At 42.7% G+C, this 26,191-nt stretch overlaps 1 protein-coding gene across 1 annotated transcript in view; it reads left to right on the plus strand.

The window, feature by feature from the left end:
• Positions 1–25,947, plus strand: part of pacrg (PARK2 co-regulated) — a 125,598-nt gene extending 99,651 nt beyond the window's left edge. The window contains exon 4 of the mRNA XM_046063160.1: positions 25,567–25,947. Within this exon, the coding sequence (XP_045919116.1) occupies positions 25,567–25,727 (161 nt within the window). The 3' untranslated portion in view covers positions 25,728–25,947. The remainder of the gene's footprint in view (positions 1–25,566) is intronic.
• The last annotated feature ends 244 nt before the right edge of the window (positions 25,948–26,191 follow it).

A 26,191-nucleotide genomic window follows, 5' to 3' on the forward strand; every position in this document is an offset into this window, starting at 1 on the left:
GCGTGTGTATGCACCTGTTCATGCCAATCCATGTACGTCTTTTACTGTCCTCCAGCACTGTGCTGTAAACAGGTAAGCCCGGCGGCAGAGTAATCTCAGTCAGATACTATGAACCACTAGCTAACTCCTCCGCTGCTCTCCTTTGGTCTTTCATGTCTCTTCCTCCTTTTCTGCCTCCTTCTCCTCCTCAACATCCTCCAGGCGCTCTAATCTGCCTCCCCCCTCTGGCTTACCTTCCTCTCCTCTCTTCTCTAGCTCCCCTCTGGCACACCGCATCACCAGCACCAGGCCTGGGCTCTTCATCTGGTTTCCTGGGACCAGAAGTTCTGTCTTGTGTTATACATGTAGTGTGTGTGTGTGTGTGTGTGTGTATGTGTATGTGTGTTGGGGGTCGGGTGGGGTAGCATGTACTAAGGTTTTGGGTGCAACATTAGCTCACCCTGTGGTTTATGTGGTTATCTGTGTTAGATAAAAGCGATCAAATGCACAGTGGTCACTCGCATACACTCACTGGCTACTTTATTAGGTACGCCTTGCTAGTACCGGGTTGGAAACATTCCTCAGAGACTTTGGTCCTGAGGGGCCCAAAGTGTGCCAAGAAAATATCCCTCACACCATTACACCACCACCATCAGCCTGAACCGTAGATACAAGGAGCCAAAGGAGTGCAACCCGGTGTGGTCTTCTGCTGCTGTAGCCCATCTGCTTGAAGGTTTGACGTGTTGTGCGTTCAGAGAAGGTATTCTGCATACCTTGGTTGTAACGAGTGGTTACGAGAGTTTCTGTTGCCTTTCGGTCATCTCGAACCAGCCTGCCCATTCTCCCCTAACCCTGGGTCGTCGCATGTGCGCATGTGTAGGCGTAGCGTGTATGTGTGTAGTGACAGAAGAGGAACACTTGCTGAAGAGAACGCGCCCAAGCTTCACTGGTGTTGTGCCGAGTTTGTCCGCACCTCGCGGGACTTTCGGATAATTTATCACCGTTGATGAACCACACAAAGAATATTTTATCATTTTTAAATAGCCGGCTACGTGAAATAGATCCGCGAGGAACCGCGACATGCATGCAATTGTCTGTATTCGGGAAAGTATTCAATAGTAAACTATATACACTTTTTAAAATTTAGACTGAGTAGAGTCCAGTGGTCCAGCAGAAGCAGAAGTTGTTGTCTCGTACAGATTACCCTGGGTACTGCAATGGATATTCTTACAAGTCATGAGAGGCAATGTCGCTACTGCCACCTGCTGGTGTAGCTAATAAACTGCTCTAACATTTACAGATCTCTGTTTACAGATCTCTGTGGTACAGAGTGGACAAAATTCCACAAATATGTAAAAAAGAAGTTACAAATGTAACATGACCCACAAACTGACAGAAAGCAATCTGCAAATGTGCAAAAACTGAAAAAATACATATTTGTAGATAGTGAAATATTTGCGCATCATAGTACACATTTGTGAATTGTTTTCTGTGGGTTACAAATATAGTCCAATAAAATCTTACATACACGGCATGCAGGCAAAACTCTGCACAAGACCGGTGAATGACAGGTGAGAAAGAGAGAGAGAAAAGGGTCTTCAAAAAGCCTCAGTTTAGCTGGAAATTTACAGTGTAAGTTGAATGAATAGAGACTGCAGCTCTGCAGCTTCTCAAGATTAAAGTGGAGCTACTCATTGTAACCCCCCCGATCCCCCAAGCCTGCAATTACTGGCACAAAAACACACATGATTTGACTATCAGTTGACTATAGGCAGGACTTAATGATTCTGATTCGACTATATAAATCCTTAGTTGGGTACAGCCTTAGTTTGCATTATAGTGTTTAAATGTTTTGAATAGAAATAAACATCACTAAATTAACAGGTTGCACCACACAAACTAGTAATTATGTGGATATTAGTCTAGCTGTTGCGTAGCTAGCTGAGGCAACTGAAAATGCTAATGTTAGCTCGCTACTATATTACCCTTTTAGAAGAGTAAAGAGTTAAAGAGGTAATGTGGAATATTGTTGACACATCCACCCTGAATAATAGATATACCTCGTTTTACAAAACATCATGCTAGTTGCATTATACTACCTAAAATGGCCGAATCGCATTAGTGACGTTAGCATTATTGTTAGCATAATTTAACACTAATTCTAAACTGCATGATATTATATATTGCATTCATATATTACTAACTCTGAAACATACATGTGTCTCCATATATGCATAAAGAAAGTACAAATAATTATCACTTTATTAGTTATTTATTGATTCTTTTATATCGCTTTGTCCCTAAAACGTCAGTTTTTATCATGTTAGAGCTTGTGATACTACAGTAACTTCACTGCTGATTGCTTTTGATTGGATGGTGTGTTTGACGCATTACTAAAGTCTTTTCTAGCATTTCTTGAGTTTGAATGGTGTAACCTGATTTAGTAAATGACTAGTTTGAAACCAGCTAATAGTTACTGAGAAGGGACGTCACACGCAAACTTACTAATGGAATATTTTACAGCTGTCACAGTCCATATCTGCATATATATCTGCTTATGCACAAACACAACAGGAATGTTGCTTTTCTAGTTGACTCCGTCCACAAACACCCTCTATCCTGTGTGTGTTTAGACTGAAAATGAAAGCTCCAGCTAAGAGTGCTTGCCAAGGTGTCTGTTTGGCGGATAGATGATTTAGTGGCTGATTCTATGAGGAGATTCCTCTGTGGTCTCAGCTGGGATGGAGCGAAAGAGATACTGAGGAGGGACGAGTGGAGGCGACTGCCTTAGTCATTTGATGGAGAGGTGGAGTGGGACAGGAGCCCCGGTAATAAGGCCTTGCTTGCGTCGGTGTGCATGCAGACACACCTGAACGCATACACGGAATCGTCTAGCAGATTAAATGCACTGCAGGTTGTATGAGACCAGAGAGCGAAAGAGAGAGACGGGGGAGAGGGTGTTGAGTCAGTGTGTAAGCCGCAGGGCAGCAAAGTCTTCCTCTACTACTAAGTCAGCTACTGATCTCATTTCTCCACAGATGGACTCCTAACACACTCCCATCAGGGGACAAATATATATTCCCTCTGTCTCTTTTCGCCACACATTCCTGCACCAACGACCTTCTCTCTTTATTTGTCTCCCACTCTCCTTGCTTTGTTTTTTTCCCCACCCTCCATCTTCTCCTCACTCTGTCTATATTATCCTCCTCCACCCTAATATCCCTCACGTTCTCTCACACACTCCATTATTCTCTCTGTCTCTGGTTTTAACCCTCTCCTCTACCCCATCACTTCATCCCTGTTCCAGACCACATACCATTACCCTCTCTTCTCTTCCTTTGATCAATCACGGCCAACAGGTGCTGTAAATTGTGTCCTCTGGCGACCGGCTACCGCAGTGTCTCCCGCATGCATTCATTCCCTGCCGTGTCTCCACCCCTGCTCTTTCTGGCCACATCCCTCCAGCTCTTGCCCCAGTTTGTCAGCGAAGCAAAACTGGCTGTGCCTTGGAGCCCATCATTCATCTCCCCCCTCCTGTCACATCGGCAGCCTGGCCGGTCTCAGACAAATAGCATCACGGCAGATAATACAGCCACAGCCAGAAAAAAGCTTCTCTGCAGACCTAATGGTCCTGCTTTCCACTTGGCCAGGGCACAGTGCTCAGCCCAGGGACTACACGGACACAAACATAAGCATCTAATGAGGGAAACCTATAAGCTTCAGCTAGCCATGACATGCATGCATCACACACGCCAAATAAAATTTTGGTCCACTGTAAATATATCGTGTTAATCTAGGGAGATCTTTATTTTCTAAAAATTGCATGGTGGTCTATGGCTGCGACATGAAGGCCTCTGTTGCAGGAGTACATAACCCATACATACACATGCAGTCCTCTGCAACCTGTAGGGACTACGTGTCAGACGTAAGCACACTACTGCACATTTGCTAATGCTAATCACAGTGTGCTTCCATCATTTAGTGCTGCAGCACGTGGATATTCTCTACAGGGTGTAAATAAATACATAATAAAATGAACAAAAGGACCTCCTCTGTAAATCCGCTACATCATGGCATTTCATTTATTTGCTTCCCACCTGAGATGGCATTTGTTATGAATTCATCTCCTTTGTCAACACACCAGGTGGTGATTGTTTTGTCTTTTTAAGCAGGCATAATTATTTGGGCCTCCTGGTAGAGAAGAGGGTGTCGCAGAGAGCGGCATCAATATGCCATTGCTGCCAGCCTTGTCACTTCACATCTGAATTTCTTACAAGACACCAACATTTCCACAACAGCCAAGTGTAAAAACATTTTTCTTTTTTTTTTCTTTTATTCCATTCAGTTTGTGTAGTTTATGTCAGCCAGCAACAACTGCCAGTTAGCTAATTGATGTGGCTAAAGCAGCACAGTGGAGGTTTTGATTGAGGTGCGTCCATTCAGGCCTTCAAACTAGCCTGAGTGAAAGCATTTTAGTCAGATTTCAGCATTCATTATAAATGTTAATTCCCACCAGCATTCACACGTGGGTGAGACTGGGTTGTCTGACATGTCAGCCGACAAGTCGGCCGCTGAACAGTGTTGTATTCACTTGCTTTGTTGTTTGAATCTTTATCCAAAAAGCTAAACCATGACAAAAACATAGATGCCCTTAATTTTAACTCTCAATTCAACATTTATTATTTTTTTTATTTCGACTTGTTTGTGTAATACATTTATTTTAGTACAGCACTTTTACTGTTTACTGTTACCTGTATTGAAAAGTGCTGTACACTAGTTTTATTATATAACACTCACAAATTCCTACGGCTGAAAAAGGCTAAGTCCCTTGAACTTACAGTGAGGGAAAAAACTATTTGATCCCCTGCTGATTTTGTATGTTTGCCCACTGACAAAGAAATGATCAGTCTATAATTTAATGGTAGGTTTATTTCAACAGTGAGAGACAGAATAACAACAAGAAAATTCTTAAAACGTATATCAAAAATGTTATAAATTGAGTGAAATAAGTATTTGACACCATCTCATTCAGAAAGATTTCTGCCCCCCCAGGTGTCTTTTATACAGGCAACAGGCTGAGATTAGGAGCACACTCCTAATCACGTTTGTTACCTCTATAAAAGACACCTGTCCACAGAAGCAATCAATCAATCAGATTCCAAACTCTCCACCATGGCCAAGACCAAAGAGCTCTCCAAGGATGTCAGGGACCTACACAAGGCTGGAATGGGCTACAAAACCATCGGCAAGCTTGGTGAGAAGGTGACAACAGTTGGTGGAATTATTTGCAAATGGAAGAAACACAAAACTACTGTCAGTTTCCCTCGGTCTGGGGCTCCATGCAAGATCTCAGCTCATGGAGTTGCAATGATCATGAGATCAGTGAGGAATCAGCCCAGAACTACACAGGAGGATCTTGTCGATGATCTCAAGGCAGCTGGGAACATAGTCACCAAGAAAACAATCGGTAACACACTACGCTGTGAAGGACTGAAATCCTACAGGGCCCGCCTGTAGCCTGCTCAAGAAAGCACATGTACAGGCCTGTCTGAAGTTTGCCAGTGAACATCTGAATGATTCAGATTAGAACTGGGTGAAAGTGTTGTGGTCAGATGAGACCAAAATCGAGCTCTTTGGCATCAACTCAACTCACCGTGTTTGGAGAAGGAGGAATGCTGCCTATGACCCCAAAAACACCATCCCCACCATCAAACATAGAGGAGGAAACATTATGTTTTGGGGGTGTTTTTCTGCTACGGGGACAGGACAACTTCCACCTTCCAACTTGCCACCAAGCACTAAGTCATGTTTGGCAGAGGGGTCAAATACTTATTTCACTCATTAAAAAGCAAATCAATTTCTAACATTTTTGACATGCATTTTTCAGATTTTTTTTGTTTTGTTATTCTGTCTCTCACTGTCCCGGTTACCTTGGCCTTTCTATGTGGAGTTTGCATGTTCTTCCCGTGTCTGCATGGGTTCTCTCCGGGTGCCCCGGCTTCCTCCCACCATCCAAAGACATGAAGGCTAGGTTAATTGGTGTCTCCGAAATGTGTGGATGTGAGTGTGAGTGGTTGTCTATCTATGTGTGGCCCTGCGATGGACTGGCGACCTGTCCAGGGTGTACCCTGCCTTTCGCCTGATGTCAGCTGGGATTGGCTCCAGCCCCCGGCGACCCTGTACGCAGGATAAGTGGTTGACGATGGATGGATGGATGGATGGATGGATGTCTCTCACTGTTCAAATAAACCTACCATTAAAATTATAGATTGATCATTTCTTTATCAGTGGACAAACGTACAAAATCAGCAGGGGATCAAATAGTTTTTTTCCCTCACTTTAAGAATATGTTGTTTTTGGGGCATTTGCTGTTGTTTTTCTTGGGAGGGCGGTCTCCAGTTAAACTGTGTAAGAAGCGGCTAAATTTGATCAGCAAACACTGTTTTCCCAACAAGAAAAAGAAATGGTGAGCTCTGCATAAAAATAGTTAGTCTTCTGTGTTTTCATACCATTATCAGTGTAGGACAGAGAAAAGTGCCACCACCGTAACTGCTGACTGCGTCCTCTCTTTCTGTCTCTCACTGATGTGCCTCTTCCATGCTCCTTGATCATGGCTACTGTTGTCATCTCCTCTCCTCCAGCCTAATGAGTCAGTGTGTGATGTTGGATGGCTGCTGACACTGTGTCCTATGACTCACATCAGGGTGGTACTGCTGTCCCAGCACATCTCACTACTCTCCCCTCCCTCTTCTCCTCTCTCCCTCCGCTTCTGTTTGGACTACACCTTCACCAGCGGGTATAGGGACATCTGATAATAATAAAGAAACATGCTGTAAAGGTGACGCACACAAACGTAAACCTCCACCTCCCCAGACGCACATGCGTGTTCCAGTTGGGCAGGCTGTTTTCCAAAGTAGTTCATGTCACGTGCTTGTTTTGTTTTTTCTCTCTGTGGAGAAAGAGAAGCAAAAAAAAACAAAAAAATGGAGAAAAAAGGGACAGAGCTGGCAGAAGGCACAAAGTGTTGGCCAGTGGAAAGTCCAGTGATCATGGAGGCCAAATTGACATTGGAGTTGAGTGAGAGTGTGTGGGTTTAATTGCATGCGCTCGTGCAACAAAGGTTTGTGATATCACTGCTTGTACATTGAGGTCTATAGGCTTTTGAGACATACTACACACACCACAGCTTCTAAGTTATGGCAAAAAGACTAAATTTTACATTTTGCCCTTTTAATCTTTACATGGCGACAGTATGTTTAAAACAGGATTTCTTTCATTTAGATCCACAGGCGACACAAGATATAAGTTTCAACTCATTTACCTGTGAGAAACACGAAGCATCTCTGTACTGGTGCGAGGCCGACTTAAGACAGACACCTTGGCCTTTTTTATGTAAATAACACACTTAAACACTCCTGCTTTAAAGAGCCTGGGCACTCGTAAACCTAGACACACCCTGTGGGGGTGCTTTTGCCTGTAAAACACTGTTTATGGATGCCTGTACCTGCATCCTTCCAACCATAAACACTTTTCTTTGTCCTTCTGGGACAGTGTTGGTGAAGAGGAGAGAAAGGAAGAGAATGTCGCCTCAAACAGGAAGGCCATGTCCACACTAATGTTAAAAATATCCCCCTTTTTTTGGTCCACAGCAGTGTTTTGTTTTTTTTTTCTTAAAGCTTGCCATCCACGCAGAAATAACAAAATGGTAGAAAGGCATGTAAATCACATCACGTAAGCATGGAGGGGAAAATTTTAACCATTTCAGCATCACAGCATTTCTGGCATTGAGTGCAGGTCGAGGTTCTCAAACCTTTATCACATGATAGTGAAACATCTGAGATCATCCTGTTTGACCCTTTGTCTCTCCAGTGAGTGTTTGAAAATGTCCTTTGTTTCTGTGGTTAAAAAACTTGATTTTGTGTCTAAATGGAGAAAAAAGAAATGCACTTATTTATTTGAATTTGTGAGGACATGCTCTTACTCTCCTCTGAATTCAGACGGACTGCATGCCGTCCACTTGGTGCCATTGTCATTGTTGAACCGAAGTTCTCTTAATCACACCGCCCACTGTGATTTACTAGCTCTCCGCATCCATAGGCATCCACTCCAGCCAACTGCATTAAGGAGATAAATAACCAGACCAATAAAAGTGCTGTGAGGAGGCTGAATGGGCCCTGGAATGCTCATCGTCCATTTTGGTGCAGTAAGCAACAGGGGGTGAGCCAGGGGGGAGGTGTGGGGCTTTTAGTAGAAGGTTTTTTAGGGGTGATATTGTGATTGGTGGTGGAGGTGATGTCATGTCATCCATCTTAGGGAGCCACTTCATTAGGCTAATGGAAGGGCTGGACCGCTCACCGTTCGTTCCTGTACGTGAATGTGTGTGCATGTGTGTGTTTGTCCTTCCATTGATGGCAGCTTCCAAGGCTAAAGTGGTTATGAAGACTAAAGTGATTTTGTTAGCCAGGCACATAGCCAGTCACTGTGTATGGACATAACTGTGTGTGTGTCTGTGTTTCACACAGTACAGTAATGACTCTGTTTTTGGTGAGGGGAGATAATGCAGTGCGTCTGAGGAGCTAAAGCACACCTTATTCCTTTGATGTTTAAGCTACAATAATGTTCCTTCAGTGACTTGCAAAAATGCAAAGTGTAAAGAGGTTACCTGCCACGCTTAGGGTGCGATCGGTGATGACTTTGATTTGTCACTGATTTAAATTAGTATGTCACTTCAAATGTTCCTCTTGTGATGAGTGAAGAGGACAAATGCAATCGCTCTTTGAATTTGCTGCTCTGCTCGGCCTCCTCTCTTTCTCTCTGTCACTCTTCCTTCTCTTTGTCTCTCTCTATCTTTGTCAGTTTTTCCACCTGAAGCCCACATGATTTTCTGTCTGGACATGTGCTTTTCACCTTCAGCAGACCGGATGTCATATGAGACTGACACCTATTCTGATATACATATCTTTTCCGTGTTTGTGGATCAAACTACAGTTAAATGGGTGACGTTTAAGCAGCAGAGCTTTTACTCACAACCTGATGAAGCGCATGGCCTTGACACGGTGCTGACGATAGCATAGCTTGTATCTCTTGTCCTGTCCATCCTCACCAGAAAAACTGACGTGTAGGGTGATTATTATATAGCTTATTATGACCTATATTTAAGTTTTTAATTAGGCCGCGACCTCTAGTGGCAGAAGAGAAAGAAAGTCTTAGATCTTTGAGTTCGACTCATGATGAATGGGGGCAAGAACAAAAGTGTTGCGTTTATAATTTTGTTCAGTGTAGATTCACATTCATGTCTTAGTGAAATTAAGGTAAAAAAAAAAATCATAATTTAGGTAATATACCCGGATTACTGGATTTCAAATTACAGGTACACCTTTATTTGAATTTTGCCTCTTTTGACGTCGGTCTGTTTATTCACACTATTTAGAGTATACTGTGAGTATGGACATTTGTGCAAACCAAACTTGAACAGGGGAGGTGTTGGTGAAACAAAATAGTGACACTGTGTCCAAGCTGTACTGTAATTATTCATTCAAAAGCCTCCATTTCCCATGAAAGTAAATCTGAAAAAAAAAACTACCCAAAACTGAACTCAAAGTAGTTTCCTTGTAGCAACTTAAACATATGCTCTGTGCCTATTAAGATGTGTAAATGAGAGGACGGTATCCCCCATGTGTGGACACCTGCTACAAGAGCAAAGGTTCACCCTCCAAGCTGTTTCCTATGAAAATTTATTTCTTCACTATTAGCGTCTAGTGCTGAAGGTCGCAATCCGCCCGGAATAGGAATACAAATATTCCCCACTTTTTATTTATTATTTGTGACAGCCATTCATTTGATGTCTCTAAATGCTCAGATCTCAGGAACGAATGGCGCTGTGACATTTTCAGACGAACATGCGTAAAGGTGGGCATTTTCTTTGAACTTGAATTGAAGGATGCAAGAAAAAATGTCAATGCTTACTGGATTTCTGTCAAACATGTTTGAAATGAGAAGACAGTCTTTCTGTTGTCAGCTGAGTAAACATTCATCTGCTTGATGCAACAAGACACAACATTATTAGAGGTTAGTTATTGTCTGACGTAACCTGTGGGTCACAGGTATGAGTTGAAGATATGTGTGATATGTGGTAATATATTGGGATCCTCCCCCAAGTGAATATTCCAATAAAAATATGCAATTTCACATCTTGGACTATAATTATAAGTGCGAATTATATAATGACAATCGGGTGGTGGGGGGTAAACAAACACTTCAAGGTTGGAAAGTTAAGTATCACACAAGCTAGATAACTACTTACATTAACCTACAGTGTCTCCATTAGCTTGTTGTGTGATGCACGGGACTTTAATAAGGGGAAGTGATGCAGGCAAGACATTACACTAACGTTGTCACATTGGGGGTGTATCGAGGAGGTTGGAGGACCCAAATGCAGGACACAAAGGCTGAGCAGATCTACTTCCAAAGGTTTATGTAGAACAAAAGGCGAGCACACTTACAGGTTGAGTAGCTGAGTCCATAGAAATAATATAGTCCAAACAAAATAAGGTGATCCAACAAAGAATCCAAAAAGGGCAATAATCCAAATGAACAAGAAACAAGCAGGGAACAGGCAGGGCAGGGCAAAACACAAGATGAGACAAGACAGCGCAAGCCACACACGACAAGCTACAATGACCGGACACAGATTCAGGGAAATATACACACACACACACACACACACACACACACACACACACACACACAGGGTTAACGAGCAGGGAGGGGATCCACAGGTGAAAGACATGAGGGACTAATCACACAGGCAGGCAGAGAGAAACCGGGGAAACAGATCAAACGGACCAAACCAAAATGCAGAAACACAAACTGAACATCAAATAGGCAGAAACTAAACACAACATGAAACCAGCAGAACTTGCTTAACTAATAAAATAAACTTCAAACAAAACAGGGAAAACAGACTGAAACTAGAACCAAACAGGACATCGAACGAGAACACAGAGGCAGGGAGAGTGATCACAGGAGGAACAGACAGAACACAGGTTACAAAACACCAGATAATAATCAAACTATATCCCAAAACACAGAACAGACCAAACTAACCATAGAACAGACAGACCCTAAACACGGCAGGAAAACAGACTACACTGGAGGTACAGAACAAACCAAGTAGACTAAATGACTAAGAAACACCAGCAACTAAACCACAAACAGGCACAGAACACACACCAACACCAGACAGGCAGACAGAAACCAAGCATGATCCAAACACCAGATAACAGAATAAGACAAGAACTAAGGCAGGCACAGATCAAAACCAAAAGACAGGCAACAGTAAATAAACTAACAGCAGGCAGACTGACACAAGACAATAGACAGACAGGACTGAAACCCAAAATACAGACTAAATAACAGATACAGAACTAACTAAATAACAAAGCTGGCGGAGAACTAAACTAAACAGATTAGACAGACACACAGTGTGACAAATGTCAAGGTTAGAAAATGGTGTGGTCCATTTTAGGGGTGTCTAAGGCTACGTTCAGACTGCAGGCCTTAATGCTCAATTCCGATTTTTTTTGTTTGACAGTTCACATTATTGCTTAAATGCGGCCCATATCAGACTCCAGTGTGAACTGTCCGCGGCCTGAAAGTGACCCGTATGCATATATCACAACGTCACACGCAGCACACTGTTGCAGGCTACAGAAGTAAACAAGGAGCAACAGAGGTTAGCTCTGGTTAGCTCACGCGAGACTCCTGTTTTTTATTGTCCTCTCACAGGTTACATTTCTCCTGAATTATTACAAGTGTTCACAAGATTCTGGTCTTTTCTTTACGGTTTCTGCTGCTGTACAACACAACTGCCCCACAACTCACCTTCCTCTCTCTCTCTCCCCCCACTGTGTCCGCTCGGACAAATAGCATGCACAAAACTCAGAAAAGAGCTCGCGGTCCGGTGGATTTCAGGTGTAAGAAAGGGAATTTGTGAGCAAATGATAGCAAGGTAGAGGAGGAAGAGAGCCACATGTATAATAATGGCTTTTGTGGAGCTTTTTCAATCACAGCGGCTCCATCTACAGCAGAACTGTGACAACAGCTGCTCTAGAGTGATGTCAAAGTCGCATCAATTCCGACCTGAGTGTCCAGAGTGAGGTCGCATTTAAAAAGATCCGATCTGTATCGGATTTGGACCACATATGGAAGTGGCCCAATTCCCAAACTGGAAAAGATCAGATTCCTGTTTGCACTGTCATAAAAAGATCAGATCTGAGTCACATATGTGCAAAAAAATTTTGGTCACATTGGCCTGCAGTCTGAATGTAGCCTAAAATCGTATTTCAAGATTCTTGAGGAATGAATATGGGAAATATATTGCAATATTTACAGGTAAGAAAGAACTGTTGTTTTGCCTTTTTCGGAGGGGTCCGAGTCATAATTAGGGCGGTCAGACACCCTCAATCCTCCCGCTGTCATTTGAACCATGATTATTACCATGTCTGTGTACAAAAAGCTGGAAAAGCTAGAGCAGATAATCAATAAACACCCAAACAGTTTGAAGACTAAACTTGCTAAAGAAGTCCACATAGGGACCAACTACAACCATTACATCTGGGAAATGTTATTTAGGCTACTACACTACAGGCCTTAATGCTCAAATCAGATTAATTGTCCAGATCTAATTTTTTTTGATTGACTGTTCACATTATTTTTTAAATTTGGCCCGTATCAGACTCCAGTGTGAACTGTCCATGGCCTGAAAGAGACATGCATGCGCAAAAAATAACATGACATCATACCAGAGATGCTCACAAGTCTTTGAGCTAGAGTCCAAGTCAAGTCTCAAGTCTCTCATGGTTATAATGAATGTTGTACCACCTGCTGCGTTCAATCCAGGTTGCTAATAAAACTGCATAGCTTTAAGGAATACTGTAACTGTAACCTGTATTTCACTTACAGAGCACAACCATGTAATGTACAATTCAATTATTGACGGCTTATTAAATACTGTAAGTCAAAACACTCCCCAGACTCTTAAACCCAGTGTAAAGTTAACTAAATAAAACTGTGTAATTGCATAATCAACAATAAACCTGTAACCTGTTTTTAGCACAACCATGCAGCCTAATGTACAATACGTCTACAATTAATGACTTATTATAAGCTTATAAACTACTGTAAGTCAACAAACCCTGTTGACTCTCAAACCCAGTGTAGTTAACTAAATAAAACTGAAAAAAAAAAAAGTTACATGGTCAACAATAAAGCCGTAACCTGTTTTTAAGCACTTACAGAGCACAACCATAATGTGCAATGCAATCAATAACAGCTTAAACTACTGTAAGTCAACACACCCTGCAGACTCTCAAACCAGTGTAACGTTTTAACTAAATAAAACTGTAAGGTTACATGATCAACAATAAACCTGTAACCTCTTTCTAGCCAACGGCAATAATTAAGGTGATGGCAGCCAGCGGGACGTAAATAATTACGTTAATCGACCACCACAAGTTTGGCAAGTAAACAAACGCTCATTCATCTTTTCATAACGAATGACAGTCGGAGTAAACCTCTCGTAGGTCGTAGCTGAAGCAAGAAGCAAGCTAACGTTAGATGGCCAATGCTGAGCTAAACATGTTTACTCACCACAGGTTACTAATCTATTGTGTTCAGCGCTTCTTTGTTTGGGCCATGAAGTTTTAAAGCCAAAGTTTATGATGAATGGCACAGCCGCGGCCGGTGTTTGTTGTCCTCTCTCACGTGCCGCTGCGCGCAGCAGATGTTACGTGTTACGTAGGCAGGTTATAGGTAACGGAGGGAGGGGAACAATGGCAAGCTCATCAGACGTTTCCTAAAAATAAGCATTGTTCACAAGTCCCGCACCTCGAGTATGAGTCGAGTCTGAAGTCTTTTGAGGATGAGTCTCAAGTCGAGTCTGAAGTCACTGTGTGTGACTTAAGTCGCACTCGAGTCCGAGTCTCTAACTCGAGTCCCCATCTCTGCATCATACACTGCACGCTATCGTACAGATGTAAACATGGAGACCACAGAGGTTAGCTGATACTTGCTAACCCTTCTGATTTTCACAGGAGATTCCCGTTTCTCTCCCGGTTTCCACCCCAGGTTATAATTCTTCCTCATAAAGTGAAGTAATGACAAATGTTAACAAATTTGTGTCCTTTTCATTGCATTCAGGACAGTTGCTGGTGCTGTAGAGCACCTATAAGCCTTACAACACTCGCTCTACTGTTTCTTCCTGGACAACTAGAATGCATGTGACACATAATTGTGACGGCCGTCGCTGTAGAGTGACGTCAGAGTCACATTAATTACGATCTGACTGTCCAGACTGAGGTCACATCAAAATCTGGCCCAAATAAGAACTGGAAAATATCAGATTCCATGTGACTTGAGCTGTTCACACTGTTATAAAAAATCTGCCCCCAATCTGAACATTGCCTTGGTTAAGCCTAGTTGACACTAAACGACGGTTGTTTGTCTATGTGTGGCCCTGCGATGGACTGGCGACCTGTCCAGGGTGTACCCCGCCTTTCACCCAATGTCAGCTGGGATTGGCTCCAGCCCCCCGCGACCCTGTATGCAGGATAAGCTGTTGACGATAGATGGATCTTTATAATAACAAACAAAAGCTGTTTCATGTGTAGGTTTGCGTCATTTCACATTTCACGTGTGTTTTCTTGACAAAACGTGGTTTGGAGACCAGCCTCGAGTGACACAGCCGATGTCAGCTCGTGTAGTGTGTGACCCCCTGTCACCGATCAGTGATGTAGTGTGAACGCCACAACGACTTCAAGACTCCCGTCACATGACGGCAAGTTGTGTAGTGTCGTGTAAAGTCGTGTAGTCTGCACAAGCCTAGTTTTGATGCTCTGTGCAATGCTTTTACATTCATGGCACAGCACCCAAGCAGATTTAGGCCTCCCCAACTATGTCTTATAATGGCAGTGAAAACACTGTAAAAGGGTAGTTTTAGTATTTTAAATCTGCGCCCTATTTTTACATATTTTGGGTTCGAAATGACTTGTAGGTACAAAATGTTTTGGAGTAGTTTGTTCAACCGGCAGCTGAGAACTGGTAGTTGTGCCCGTCAAAATTATGTCCACAAAAAGTGCTTCTTTTTGCCACCAACAGCCTCAGACTGTTCTACCAGGTGTCTGACAACATCATGGAAAGGATCCCTATGAGTAACACCCGATAACACCCCATGTTTTTAACCACAAATGGAAGTCTCGCTCAAGAACATTTCTCGCTCTGAAATCGATACTCACGTTTCTACCGCTGTCTTTCTGCAACAACTCGACTCTCACGAGATTTCAGCGTAACAGTTGTCCTTAAGTTGGTGTTTCTGCACAGATTTCAGAACTTTTTGCACCCACTAGTCATTTCGACCCCAAAAAATCCAAAAGAAATCTCATTAGCCTAAAAGGTGACTCATTTATATCCCTAATTTGCTTTAATAACCTCAGTTCCTCCATGGTCAACATCATCATTTCTTTTCCTAACCATTGAGTTTTTCAGACTCATCTGAAAATCTAAATATAATTTGACTATCAGGATGAACAGTGGTGCACCAATTTAGTCTAAGTTTGTACTTTATGTTACTGGACAAGTAGGTTGTTGTGCAGCAAAGTAATTGACGTTACTTCCTATAAATTTAGCTAACGTTAAAATTCATTCAAACATTCACACACTTCAGCATTTATTAACTGACACACTCTAACCTACACTGTACATTTACTGCCAGAATAACAACTGACTGCTAATTTTTTAATCTGCTTTTTCTTTTTTCTGCTCAATTTCACCATCACTGTGTATATATGTACTGTGTCAACCACACACAGAGACACACTTTATGCACTGCCCTCTTCCTTAAACAGTAATCTTATAACAGTTCCTTTCAAGTAGATGTCTTTTGAAGAATCAGGATAAGCCTGTTGAGTTTTATCGTGATTGCAATGTGTAAGCGAAAATCATTAATGATCGTATGAAATTTTAGTAGTGCCGCTGCTGAATGAATATAGGGGAAACAGTGAAAGCTTTTTGACCACTCACTAGATATGGCTTCTGGTGAAATGTTTGCTGAAGTCTTCTTGCATTAGGGATTTTAAAGGGAAATTAAAAATCCCTGCAATACCTTAATATGTTAATCGGCACCCATTTCACACAGCTTCTGACTCCATCAAAGCATGCTTTCAGAGCTTTGTATATATATGTTACGTGCCTACAGCCATATTAATGGGCCTTTGCATTTCAAAGTGCAGTGCTTGTGTGGCCTTTAACGCCTGTCCCTGGTGCGGATCGATTTTGTGCCTAGCCAGCAGCCCACTGCTAACCTTGAGGTAAGCTGGCGTAATGAGATCGCATCTGACGCCATTGACTCACACCTGACAGCGCTGACACTCTTCCCCCAGCCACGGAGACACGCAGACAGGCAGAGTGGGAAAGGCTAGGTATGTCGCAGGCTGTACTGGCTTTGATTAGTTTTTTCTTGATTTCACTGTATTATATACTTATACCTTCTAAAGAAGTTGTTTTGTTTTTTTGCCTAAATGGGTGACAAACTGACATGAGAAATATTATAAATTCAGCAAAAATTACAGCAGTTTTTAGTCATAATAAAATAAAATATTTTAACTTGTGACAGAACCAGTGTGTGCATGGCACCAGTCTTCTTTTGTTAGCCCATAAATTCCTAACTTATCACAAACATCCCTTAGGAGAAAAATGGTATGAACACTACTTGGCAATAAAGCTCCTTCTGATTCTGATTCTGAACCCTTGGTGTGCAGCACAGATGGATTCAGAGTGTAGATTTTGCTGTTACCCTGTTGGTGTGGGTCTGCAGGCAGTGCCGGTTTGTGCGCAGCCTTCTGTCTGGCCATAACTGTGATACATTGTCTGTATTTCCTGGCCCAGATGAAAACCTCTGCTATGGCAGGCTGCAAAGATCATTTGTCTCCAACAACACACAAACGTACACGCTTGTGCACCCTGAACAACATGTAATCTAATTTCAGAATAATTAAATAATAGCTGCCCATCAAGCCATCAGTGTGATATAGAAAAAGGGAAGCCCCTGGGCTTACTTCAGGCGCACTGATCCCTAGGATGTAGTTAAAATGCCTTTATTTTTTTTAGGGCATATCAAAGTAAAAAATCACAAAAGGAGAATGCCAACCAGTTTCGACCCACACTGCATCTGGGCGTGGCTGGAAAGAGGACTCAACCCTGGTTAACTGCATCCTTGGTTCAGTGTAAGTATGCCTGAAGTAAGCCCAGAGGCTTCCCTTTGTCCATAGTTGACTCATTTGACTTCAAGAGTACCTTGCATTCACGTGCGGTTTACTGCTATACAACCGAGAGCACATGTTTTTTTGTTTTTTTTACCTTTTGCCATTAGTATGATATACCTGTGAACATAATATGAGATTACTGTTTCCTTTATAACTGTGACCAGCATACCGAAGCTGATTTACTTAGATGTATCAGGCTACAACTGGATGAGATGGGACTGGGATAACCATTATCTGAGTGGTGGTAATTGAAACAATAATGGACATGGTAACAGCTTGGAAAATAGCATTGATCCATCATCTAAGATGAGCCCTCTTTGTGCATTAATGCCATGACTAAATGGTGCAAACTGATATTTCACTCGGTCATGATTAGGTTTAGTTGGCTAATTGAAAAAGAAATGAGCAAGAAGGGGCTTTTGTGAGGTGTGGAGGAGTGATTCTAACACCTCGCCTCAGCAGGGCTTTGAATCCCTCCCACAGCCAGGGATTTCTAAGGAAAGATTAGCCAAAGACATGGCACGATTTTGGCGGAAGTGTGGAATTGGAATTCAATTCCTTGTATACCTACGTACAGATGTACACTAGTAAGCCAGTGGGAGCTAGATCGATAGGAATCTAACAGCTATAGGTCCTGTGCAGCTCAGGAGCATCCTCAGCAGGTTACATCTTTGTCTCAACCTTGTCTATACATTCCTCCAGTCTTACTTTCTGCTTTGCAATCTGACCTTGGCACATTTTCTTCCACGTGGCATACAGCTTTGCTGATGTCCAACTTTCAACGGGTAGAAATGGCACTGAGCCGCAGCTAGCCTATAGACTGAGCACTGCTGGGCTGGATGAACACGTGGAAAATGAGATCACTGACCTACAGCAAAGGTTAGACTTCAGTAAGCATGAGCAGTCAGATGATGGCTAGTCTAGGGTTTGGGGGTTTAATAAACTACTGCTGGCCATAAGTCTGTTGTTTTACCTCTCTGCTTGAACCTCATGTGGACGTGTGTGTGTGTGTGTGTGTGTGTGTGTGGACGCGTGTGTGTGTGTGTGTGTGTGTGTGTGTGTGTGTGTGCGTGTGCATGTGTGTGTGTGTGTGTGTGCGTTTGCGTTTGCGTGTGTGTGCGTTGTGATGTGTATGAAGCTGCAGCCCTCGTTGTGGCTAGCTGTGTTAAGCTGAAATGTTGTTATTGATTACACACAAAGGTTGAGATGGAAAAGCAACTGAGTGTGAATGGGCCCAGCTCCAGGTGTGTGTGTGTGTGTGTGTGTGTATGTGTGTGTGTGTGTGTGTGTGAGTCACAGCTGTGCTGTCAGTCAGCCTCTGGCTTATCCATTAGGGGAAAAGGGGGCTGGGGACTTTGGCAGAGGGAAATACCAGTGTTTGGCAAAGACGAGTGTTTGAAGCCAGGATGGAAAGGAAAAAGCACTTGTACTATACTTGAGTACAATTTTGAAGTATTATATACTTTACTTGAGTATTTCCATTTTGAGAGACTCAATACTTTTCAAAGGGTTCTCTTGTAATTTCCTACATCTCTAGGCTACATCTACTAAAAAAACAGTTTTTGGATCAATAATGTAACACTCTGAAAGTGAACATTCTTCTGAATGAGAGCAACTTGCTGTTAATGATTTTGTACTTTTTTAAAATATTTATTATTTACTTTTACCTTTTGCTAAATTGTTAGTTTTACTTCCATGCTCTACACTATGTCCTCATGCATCACTCCCTGTCTCTATTTTTCCACTTGCTCTCTCACTCTTTCTGTCCTTGTCACATGTTTTAATTATACAAGCACACTTATTCTCTCTCTACATTCGTGTGCATCTCCGCATGTATGTGTCTGTATGCATACAAACGATACCCTCAAAAATACAATGCACATCTTATCTTATTAGTGAGTGAATCCTGTGAGTCTTTTATAGTCAGAATGACCCAGTTTAGTACAACAAATATGATTTGCTCTGACTCCTTAAGGTTTAATAATTTAAACCAACTTAACTTGCGGCTCAATTTACCTAACTTTAACCTCACACAAAAATAACTTTAATTCTAGTCCTTTAACATCAACATGGCATCGATTTTAAACCAAAATATAATTAGCGACCTAAATTTGTTACAGGCTCAGTCGCAACAGTCAAACTGCTCACCTATGCAGCTGTGGCTGACCAAACCTCAATCAACTTGAAAATACAACAAAACACTACAGTTATTCTCTTAATCTTTGCAGTGTTACAACTAATGCTATACTAGTTTGATGCTAATTAACATCATTCTGCTGCCACTGTGTAACAAAAGAAACAAAAAAGACAAATTAAAAGACACTGTTAGCTAGCTAACTAAAAGTGCCGTTCTATCACCTTTGCAATTAACTTAATACAAGATGTAATTTTACGCAAGTTTAGTGCTGTGTGAAAATGATTTCTTACACTATGTGGTGATACGGTTAGTAGCTGTTTTAAATAAAACAAAGCAGAAATAGTTACTTACCAAGTAACTTCTGTTTGCGTGGCACTGATGGCTTGGTAGATGCAGTTTAACAGCAAAATAAGCCCAGGCAAATTCAGGATTGTCCTTAGCTTTGAGGCGATGGTGCACAGTCGAAACAAGTTCCGCTAACTTAAAATTTTTCTGCTATTAAGTGAAGGGGGAAATATTTGTTCAATGTGTATATATTAATAAGTTATGACAATGTTCTTTATTTTCATATTGACAGTACGCCCCTTTTATGCAGCCTGTTCAAGGCGGGAATGTTGCACGATTATTCCTCTTCACCATTCTGTATAAAGTATACAAGCCAGAAGCGGAGGTATTAACAACATCAACTTCCGTGTAATGTAGGGGAGCTAGAAGGATCACACTAGACGCTGGCGCCGTTGTATTTACTTCCACAACGTTGTTTGGTTCAAAAAATCAAAGCTAGTGTAATGACTTTACAGTCTTCTTTACGGCAGTATTGCGGGATACCTGTTTAAAAAAGGGCTTTAGATTGTACACACATACTGCTAGGATAGTCTGTTTCACTCTCATTTGCTGCATTTACTTCACAGACACCTGTGGTTAGGCATACACACATAGACACTCTCTCTCCCTCTCCCTCTCTCACACACACACACACACACACCTTATCTCTCCCACCTCTCTGCCAGAGAGTCTCTTTATGAGAGGCCTGCCTGACGCCCAACTGTGAGGCCATTTTAATTAGAGCCCTGCTGTTAAGCACAGGCCTCCTCAAGTGGTCTCATCCACTCCCTACCACCTACTCACACCTACACACCCTCTGTCACACACTCACCACCACTATGCTCCTCTCTCGCGCTCTCTCTCTCTCTCTCTCTCTCTCTCTCCCCCTGTCCTTATGGTCTGGTTCACACATAGTATCAGGATCAGCTTTATCAGCTCTATTGTATCCATATATCCAAATTGATCTAGATTGTCTTCACTGTAGATCAAACTGGACTGTAATACATATCACACCACCGGAATCCAAAATGCCGGCACTACTTGAGATCAGATTTAGCTCCCCATCTTTGACTATTTGTTTGACAAACCAGAAACGTATGCACATCTGAGTAAGGCAGTGCATTTAGAGAAGAGATTTGCAGTCGTTGTTTTCATACACACAAAAAGTCTGAATGACTTCTGTCCAAATCTTACACATCGTACCTTTAAAAGTATTTTAACACAAAAGATTATGTATAACCGTATGCTGATATGGAGCCCTGAAAAAAAAATGGATTGGGGGACGGAGGATTATCAGTGCGTGGCTGTTGAAAACACATGCAGTCACATGACACCCTCAGCTGTGCAGCCGCGGTCAACTTCTGCACAAAGTGTTCCTGGAACTCAAGCTGCTCCATCGCACTCATAACCTGCATTCCTCCATTTCCCCTGTTTAAGCAAGGCCAAACCTCTTGGAAAAAAAGCCCAGGTCTCACATGTATTGATTCTCTTCTGCATCTGGCTGCTATGATCAACAAGCTATTGTGTTGAGATGTGGAGGGGGGGAACCTGTCTAAGCTGCTTTCTTAAGGAACTTCCACAATTACGGGTAAGTTGATTAGAAACAACAGCTGGTGGGTTGATATTATGTTGAATCAGCTCTGGAATTTTGAGCTAAACATCCCAAAGCTGCTGCAGTGTGTGTGTCACCCGGTCCCTGGCAGAGGAGGGGATTATAGCCGTGAACATACACATGATGCGTGCCAACCTCAGTCAGCAATCTAAAGACAGGGGTTACAGTGCAGCTGTGTTACAGTCTGATAATCATCCATCATGCTCGGGTTCCAAACAGTAAATATCCCCTTAAAATCCTCTGTCTGTATATTTGAAATTAGTTTGGAGGAAACTCTGAGCGCCGCCTGCATCTATGACTGCTTGTCTTCAGCTTGATGTGGGAAGACAGGTTGTTTAGGGCCATGGGGATGGAGAAAGAGCAGGGAGGAGGAGGAGGAGGAACGCTGCAGCTGTTGTTGTGTGTAGTTGTTGTAGTGTTGGTCTGGTGTGGTTTGGCAAAAATCACAGCAGGGTCCGAGAGAGGCACAGGCCCTGTTGCCTTAATGGACAGACAGACAGACAGACAGATAGATACTGTAGATAGATGCCTCATCTTTCACTTCATCCCATCCTCCTCACCTCTGTGGTCTTTGTGCTTCAGACCCCTCCAATCCCAGGGATTTAGCATGAAAGGCTGAAACAAAGCACCTCTTCTGTGCCACCTTCCTTTTCTTCCTCCACCTTCTTCTGTGTCGCAAATGTTGCTGCACTAGAATCCTCCCCTGTTGGCGTCTGTATCGACCCTTCCTCTTCCTCCAGGCTCCTGCTAGGGCCCTTTTCCTTCTGTTCACAGGGCGGGAGTTTTTATTATGATTGTTTTTAAAGATTTTGTTCTCTCTCTCTCTGTCTGCCCAGGGTTGCGGATATTGCCAAAAGCAGAGAGAGAGAGAGAGTGAGTGAGAGAAAAGAGACAGGGAGGGGAGAGAAGAAGAAGAGCAAGAAAGAGAAGTTATTTTGCTGAAGGACATTTGTAGAGGCAGCACCCACACCCCCCTCTCCCCTCCCTTCCTTTCCCTCCTTAAACACATTTCTCCCTTTTCTGCTCTTTAAATATTGAGAATCGTTGCAAATTCCTCTGGCCTCCTCCTTTTGATGCTACTGGCCTCCCAACAGCTCAGCAAAAGAAATGCACATGGAAGGGCTGAAAAGCTCAGTATAGCAACAGCAACAATTCCCCTCTTGCAGGACCTCCTTGCTCCCCCCCTCCAGGCCCCAGTAAACGGGTCTGAGCTTTGACGGTTCCCAAGCCGCACCTCTTCCCCGGCTTCCCGTGTTCTCTAGTTGGAAGGCCAAGCTCTCCCTCTGGGCTGGCTTTGACTGCTCATTTTCACTCTAACAGGGGGTGGCTCTCCACAGGCCTGGCTTTTTAACCTACACCAACACGCATGCACACACACACACACAAACACAAAACACAGCTGAAACAGACTGTAAGAGTGACCTGCCTGACTTCTGTCACTTTTTTCTTTACTTTTCACCACTCTGCCGCCCAAACTACACACATCACAGCACACTTCTGTGTTTGATTCCTCTCTGATTGCTTTGCCTTATTTTCTTTTATTGCTCAGATGGCTGCATTTTAGATGCTATTTAAGATTTTGCTAACTAGTAGGGTAGAGACGCCTGCGTTGTGGGCAGCAGAGTTAGAAAACGCAGCCTGAGTTTAGGCACAGAACAAGAGCTCTTTCTTAAGGGCTGCATTCCTGACCATATGCAGTTATTATTGTTGTTTCTCTAAAAGGGAAAACATCAAACAGCTAAATAAAGCCAGAGCTGTTAAAGTTGCACTGCGTCGAGGCTAACCAGCGGTCAAAACACGGCTGGAGAATTCTCCCACCATCGGTTTCATGTAAAACAGGAGAGTGAATCCTCAGCAGAAAGCAAGTGCAGCAGACTGAGATCATAGACGTGTTACTGCTTAACAGCCCGCTTTATGAGACTGGCACTCTTTGTGTTTTAATGAGGAGGCCATGGATGGGTGGAAAGGCAAGGAGGGAGGGAGAGAGAGGGAAGGTTGAGTCTGTCAGGGAAGATGAGAGATGAGAAAAGATTGAGAAAGAATAAAGGATGGTGTTAGGAAGGAGTCGGGGGGAGAGGTTTAATGTGTCCTTCTAGCTTCAGGTATTATTTGGAGTGAAAGAAGGAGTTGAAGGGTCCCCCTTAAAGTGCTGCTGTTAATTTTTCACACCACAGGTACACTTCATGGTGCAGTCTTCTTTTCTCTTCCCTTCCCCTTCGTAACTCATACAACAGACGCTTTGAATCGAATGACCGCTATGTTTCTTTGTATCATTTTGTAGCCTCAAGAAATAAATCCGCAGCATTTCTCCGGGATATTTTAGCTGGAAGTGTGTGTGCGTGCGTGCCTCATTTCTCTCTATATTTACCTCCCTCTGAAAAGTGTTTTGAGCCCCCAGTACAGTGGCATGAGATTGGCAGTTTGCTGTGTGCTGATAAAGTCACGGTTCGTGTGTGTGTGCGTGTGTGTTTAAGTGTGCCTGCTGGTGAAAGGAGGAAGAAGGAAGGAGTGGAGGCTGGACACCTCAGGAATGTTTTTTCGATAACAAGTTCCCCCTGCTCGCTAGAGCGCTGTTGTGAAATTTTGTGTGTTTTACTGCACTGTCTATTGTGTGTGTATGTGTTTGTGTTGGCATCCTGGGGGAGAGGGGGTTCTGCAGCTTTCTTGCTGTATTGTGATTGGCCACAAGTGTACTATGCTGTCTGTGCTCTATTTTTATTTTACCACACAAACACCTAAAACTGCAAATAAAAAGAAAAGAAAGCACACACACACACACACACACACACACACACACACACACACACAAGACACTTTCATTTTGATATTGTTAAATTTGTTTTCTGATTTTGATTGTAGCTCAAATTCATACGCCAAACACACTCTCACACACACACACACACACACAGACACACACACACACACACACACACACACACACACACACACACAAGACACTTTCATTTTGATATTGTTAAATTTGTTTTCTGATTTTGATTGTAGCTCAAATTCATACGCCAAACACACTCTCACACACACACACACACACACAGACACACACACACACACACACACACACACACACACACACACACAAGACACTTTCATTTTGATATTGTTAAATTTGTTTTCTGATTTTGATTGTAGCTCAAATTCATACGCCAAACACACTCTCACACACACACACACACACACAGACACACACACACACACACACACACACACACACACACACACACAAGACACTTTCATTTTGATATTGTTAAATTTGTTTTCTGATTTTGATTGTAGCTCAAATTCATACGCCAAACACACTCTCACACACACACACACACACACAGACACACACACACACACACACACACACACACACACACACACACAAGACACTTTCATTTTGATATTGTTAAATTTGTTTTCTGATTTTGATTGTAGCTCAAATTCATACGCCAAACACACTCTCACACACACACACACACACACAGACACACACACACACACACACACACACACACACACACACACACAAGACACTTTCATTTTGATATTGTTAAATTTGTTTTCTGATTTTGATTGTAGCTCAAATTCATACGCCAAACACACTCTCACACACACACACACACACACAGACACACACACACACACACACACACACACACACACACACACACAAGACACTTTCATTTTGATATTGTTAAATTTGTTTTCTGATTTTGATTGTAGCTCAAATTCATACGCCAAACACACTCACACACACACACACACACACACACACACACACCTACCTTTGGAGCGTGATTCCAGGTCACTGCTCATGTCTTCGTGTGCATCAACGCAGCATTGTGCAACAGCAGAGCAGTCACTAACTCAGATGTCCTTTACGCTGCTCTCCTCTCTGCAAGCTGCCTCATTAAACCTTCAGCTGAACAGTTAAAAACCCGTTCAGTCCCAACTGGCCACGTCATAAGAGGAGTAAAAATAATTCATTGGGTTTGAAGTCGGATGGAAGGATGGCATTTGCCGACTCGGCCTGCAGCAAAGCAATGTGGCGCGGCCACAGGTGGTGCTTTGTGAGCCCTAACATCAGCCTTGCAGTCTGCGACGACCCAGACTGAACCGAAACATTCGATAGAAAGTTGTATTTGTTTTGTTTTCTCATTATGTCTTTCTTTCTGACTTTGTTTCCTTGTCCCTAGTCAACTCCGGAGATGGCATCGACTACAGCCAGCAGAAAAGGGAGAACATCGGTGACCTGATCCAGGAGACTCTGGAGGTGTTTGAGCGCTATGGAGGAGAGGACGCCTTCATAAACATCAAATACATGGTGCCCACTTACGAGTCCTGTATGATCAGCTGAGGGGGGGGGGGAACTCTCCTTCTTCTGTACTGTTGTGCTCCAATTTGCCGAGCTCAAACCTTCTAGCCCCTCTGCTCCCTAGCATATCCTTAAAACGGCCATTAAATTTGTAACAACAAGTCATGTGACCGTATCCGTTTATGTATCACTTTAACTTGTTAAAAGCAATAGAAGCTTGACAGAACTAATTTGCCTTATTAAAATATACCAGTATGTTTAATATATTTTCCATGTATTTTTTTACTACTTCAGTGATTTATTTAGCTAGCTGATAAAGAATACTTGATGCATGGTGACTTTTATTTCAAACAGAGATATACATCAGATGTCAAAAATGATTTTTATTGTGAAACTTCACCCAAAATCTATCTTTTGACTATCAAACACTCACTGGGATGCTTGAACGTTGACTGTTAAAAGTTTGCTCGCTCTTTGCTCCTTCACAGACAACAGCAGCTGTGGTC

The sequence above is a fragment of the Micropterus dolomieu genome, linkage group LG11, assembly GCF_021292245.1.
Source record: "Micropterus dolomieu isolate WLL.071019.BEF.003 ecotype Adirondacks linkage group LG11, ASM2129224v1, whole genome shotgun sequence".
Taxonomy (NCBI): Eukaryota; Metazoa; Chordata; class Actinopteri; order Centrarchiformes; family Centrarchidae; genus Micropterus; species Micropterus dolomieu.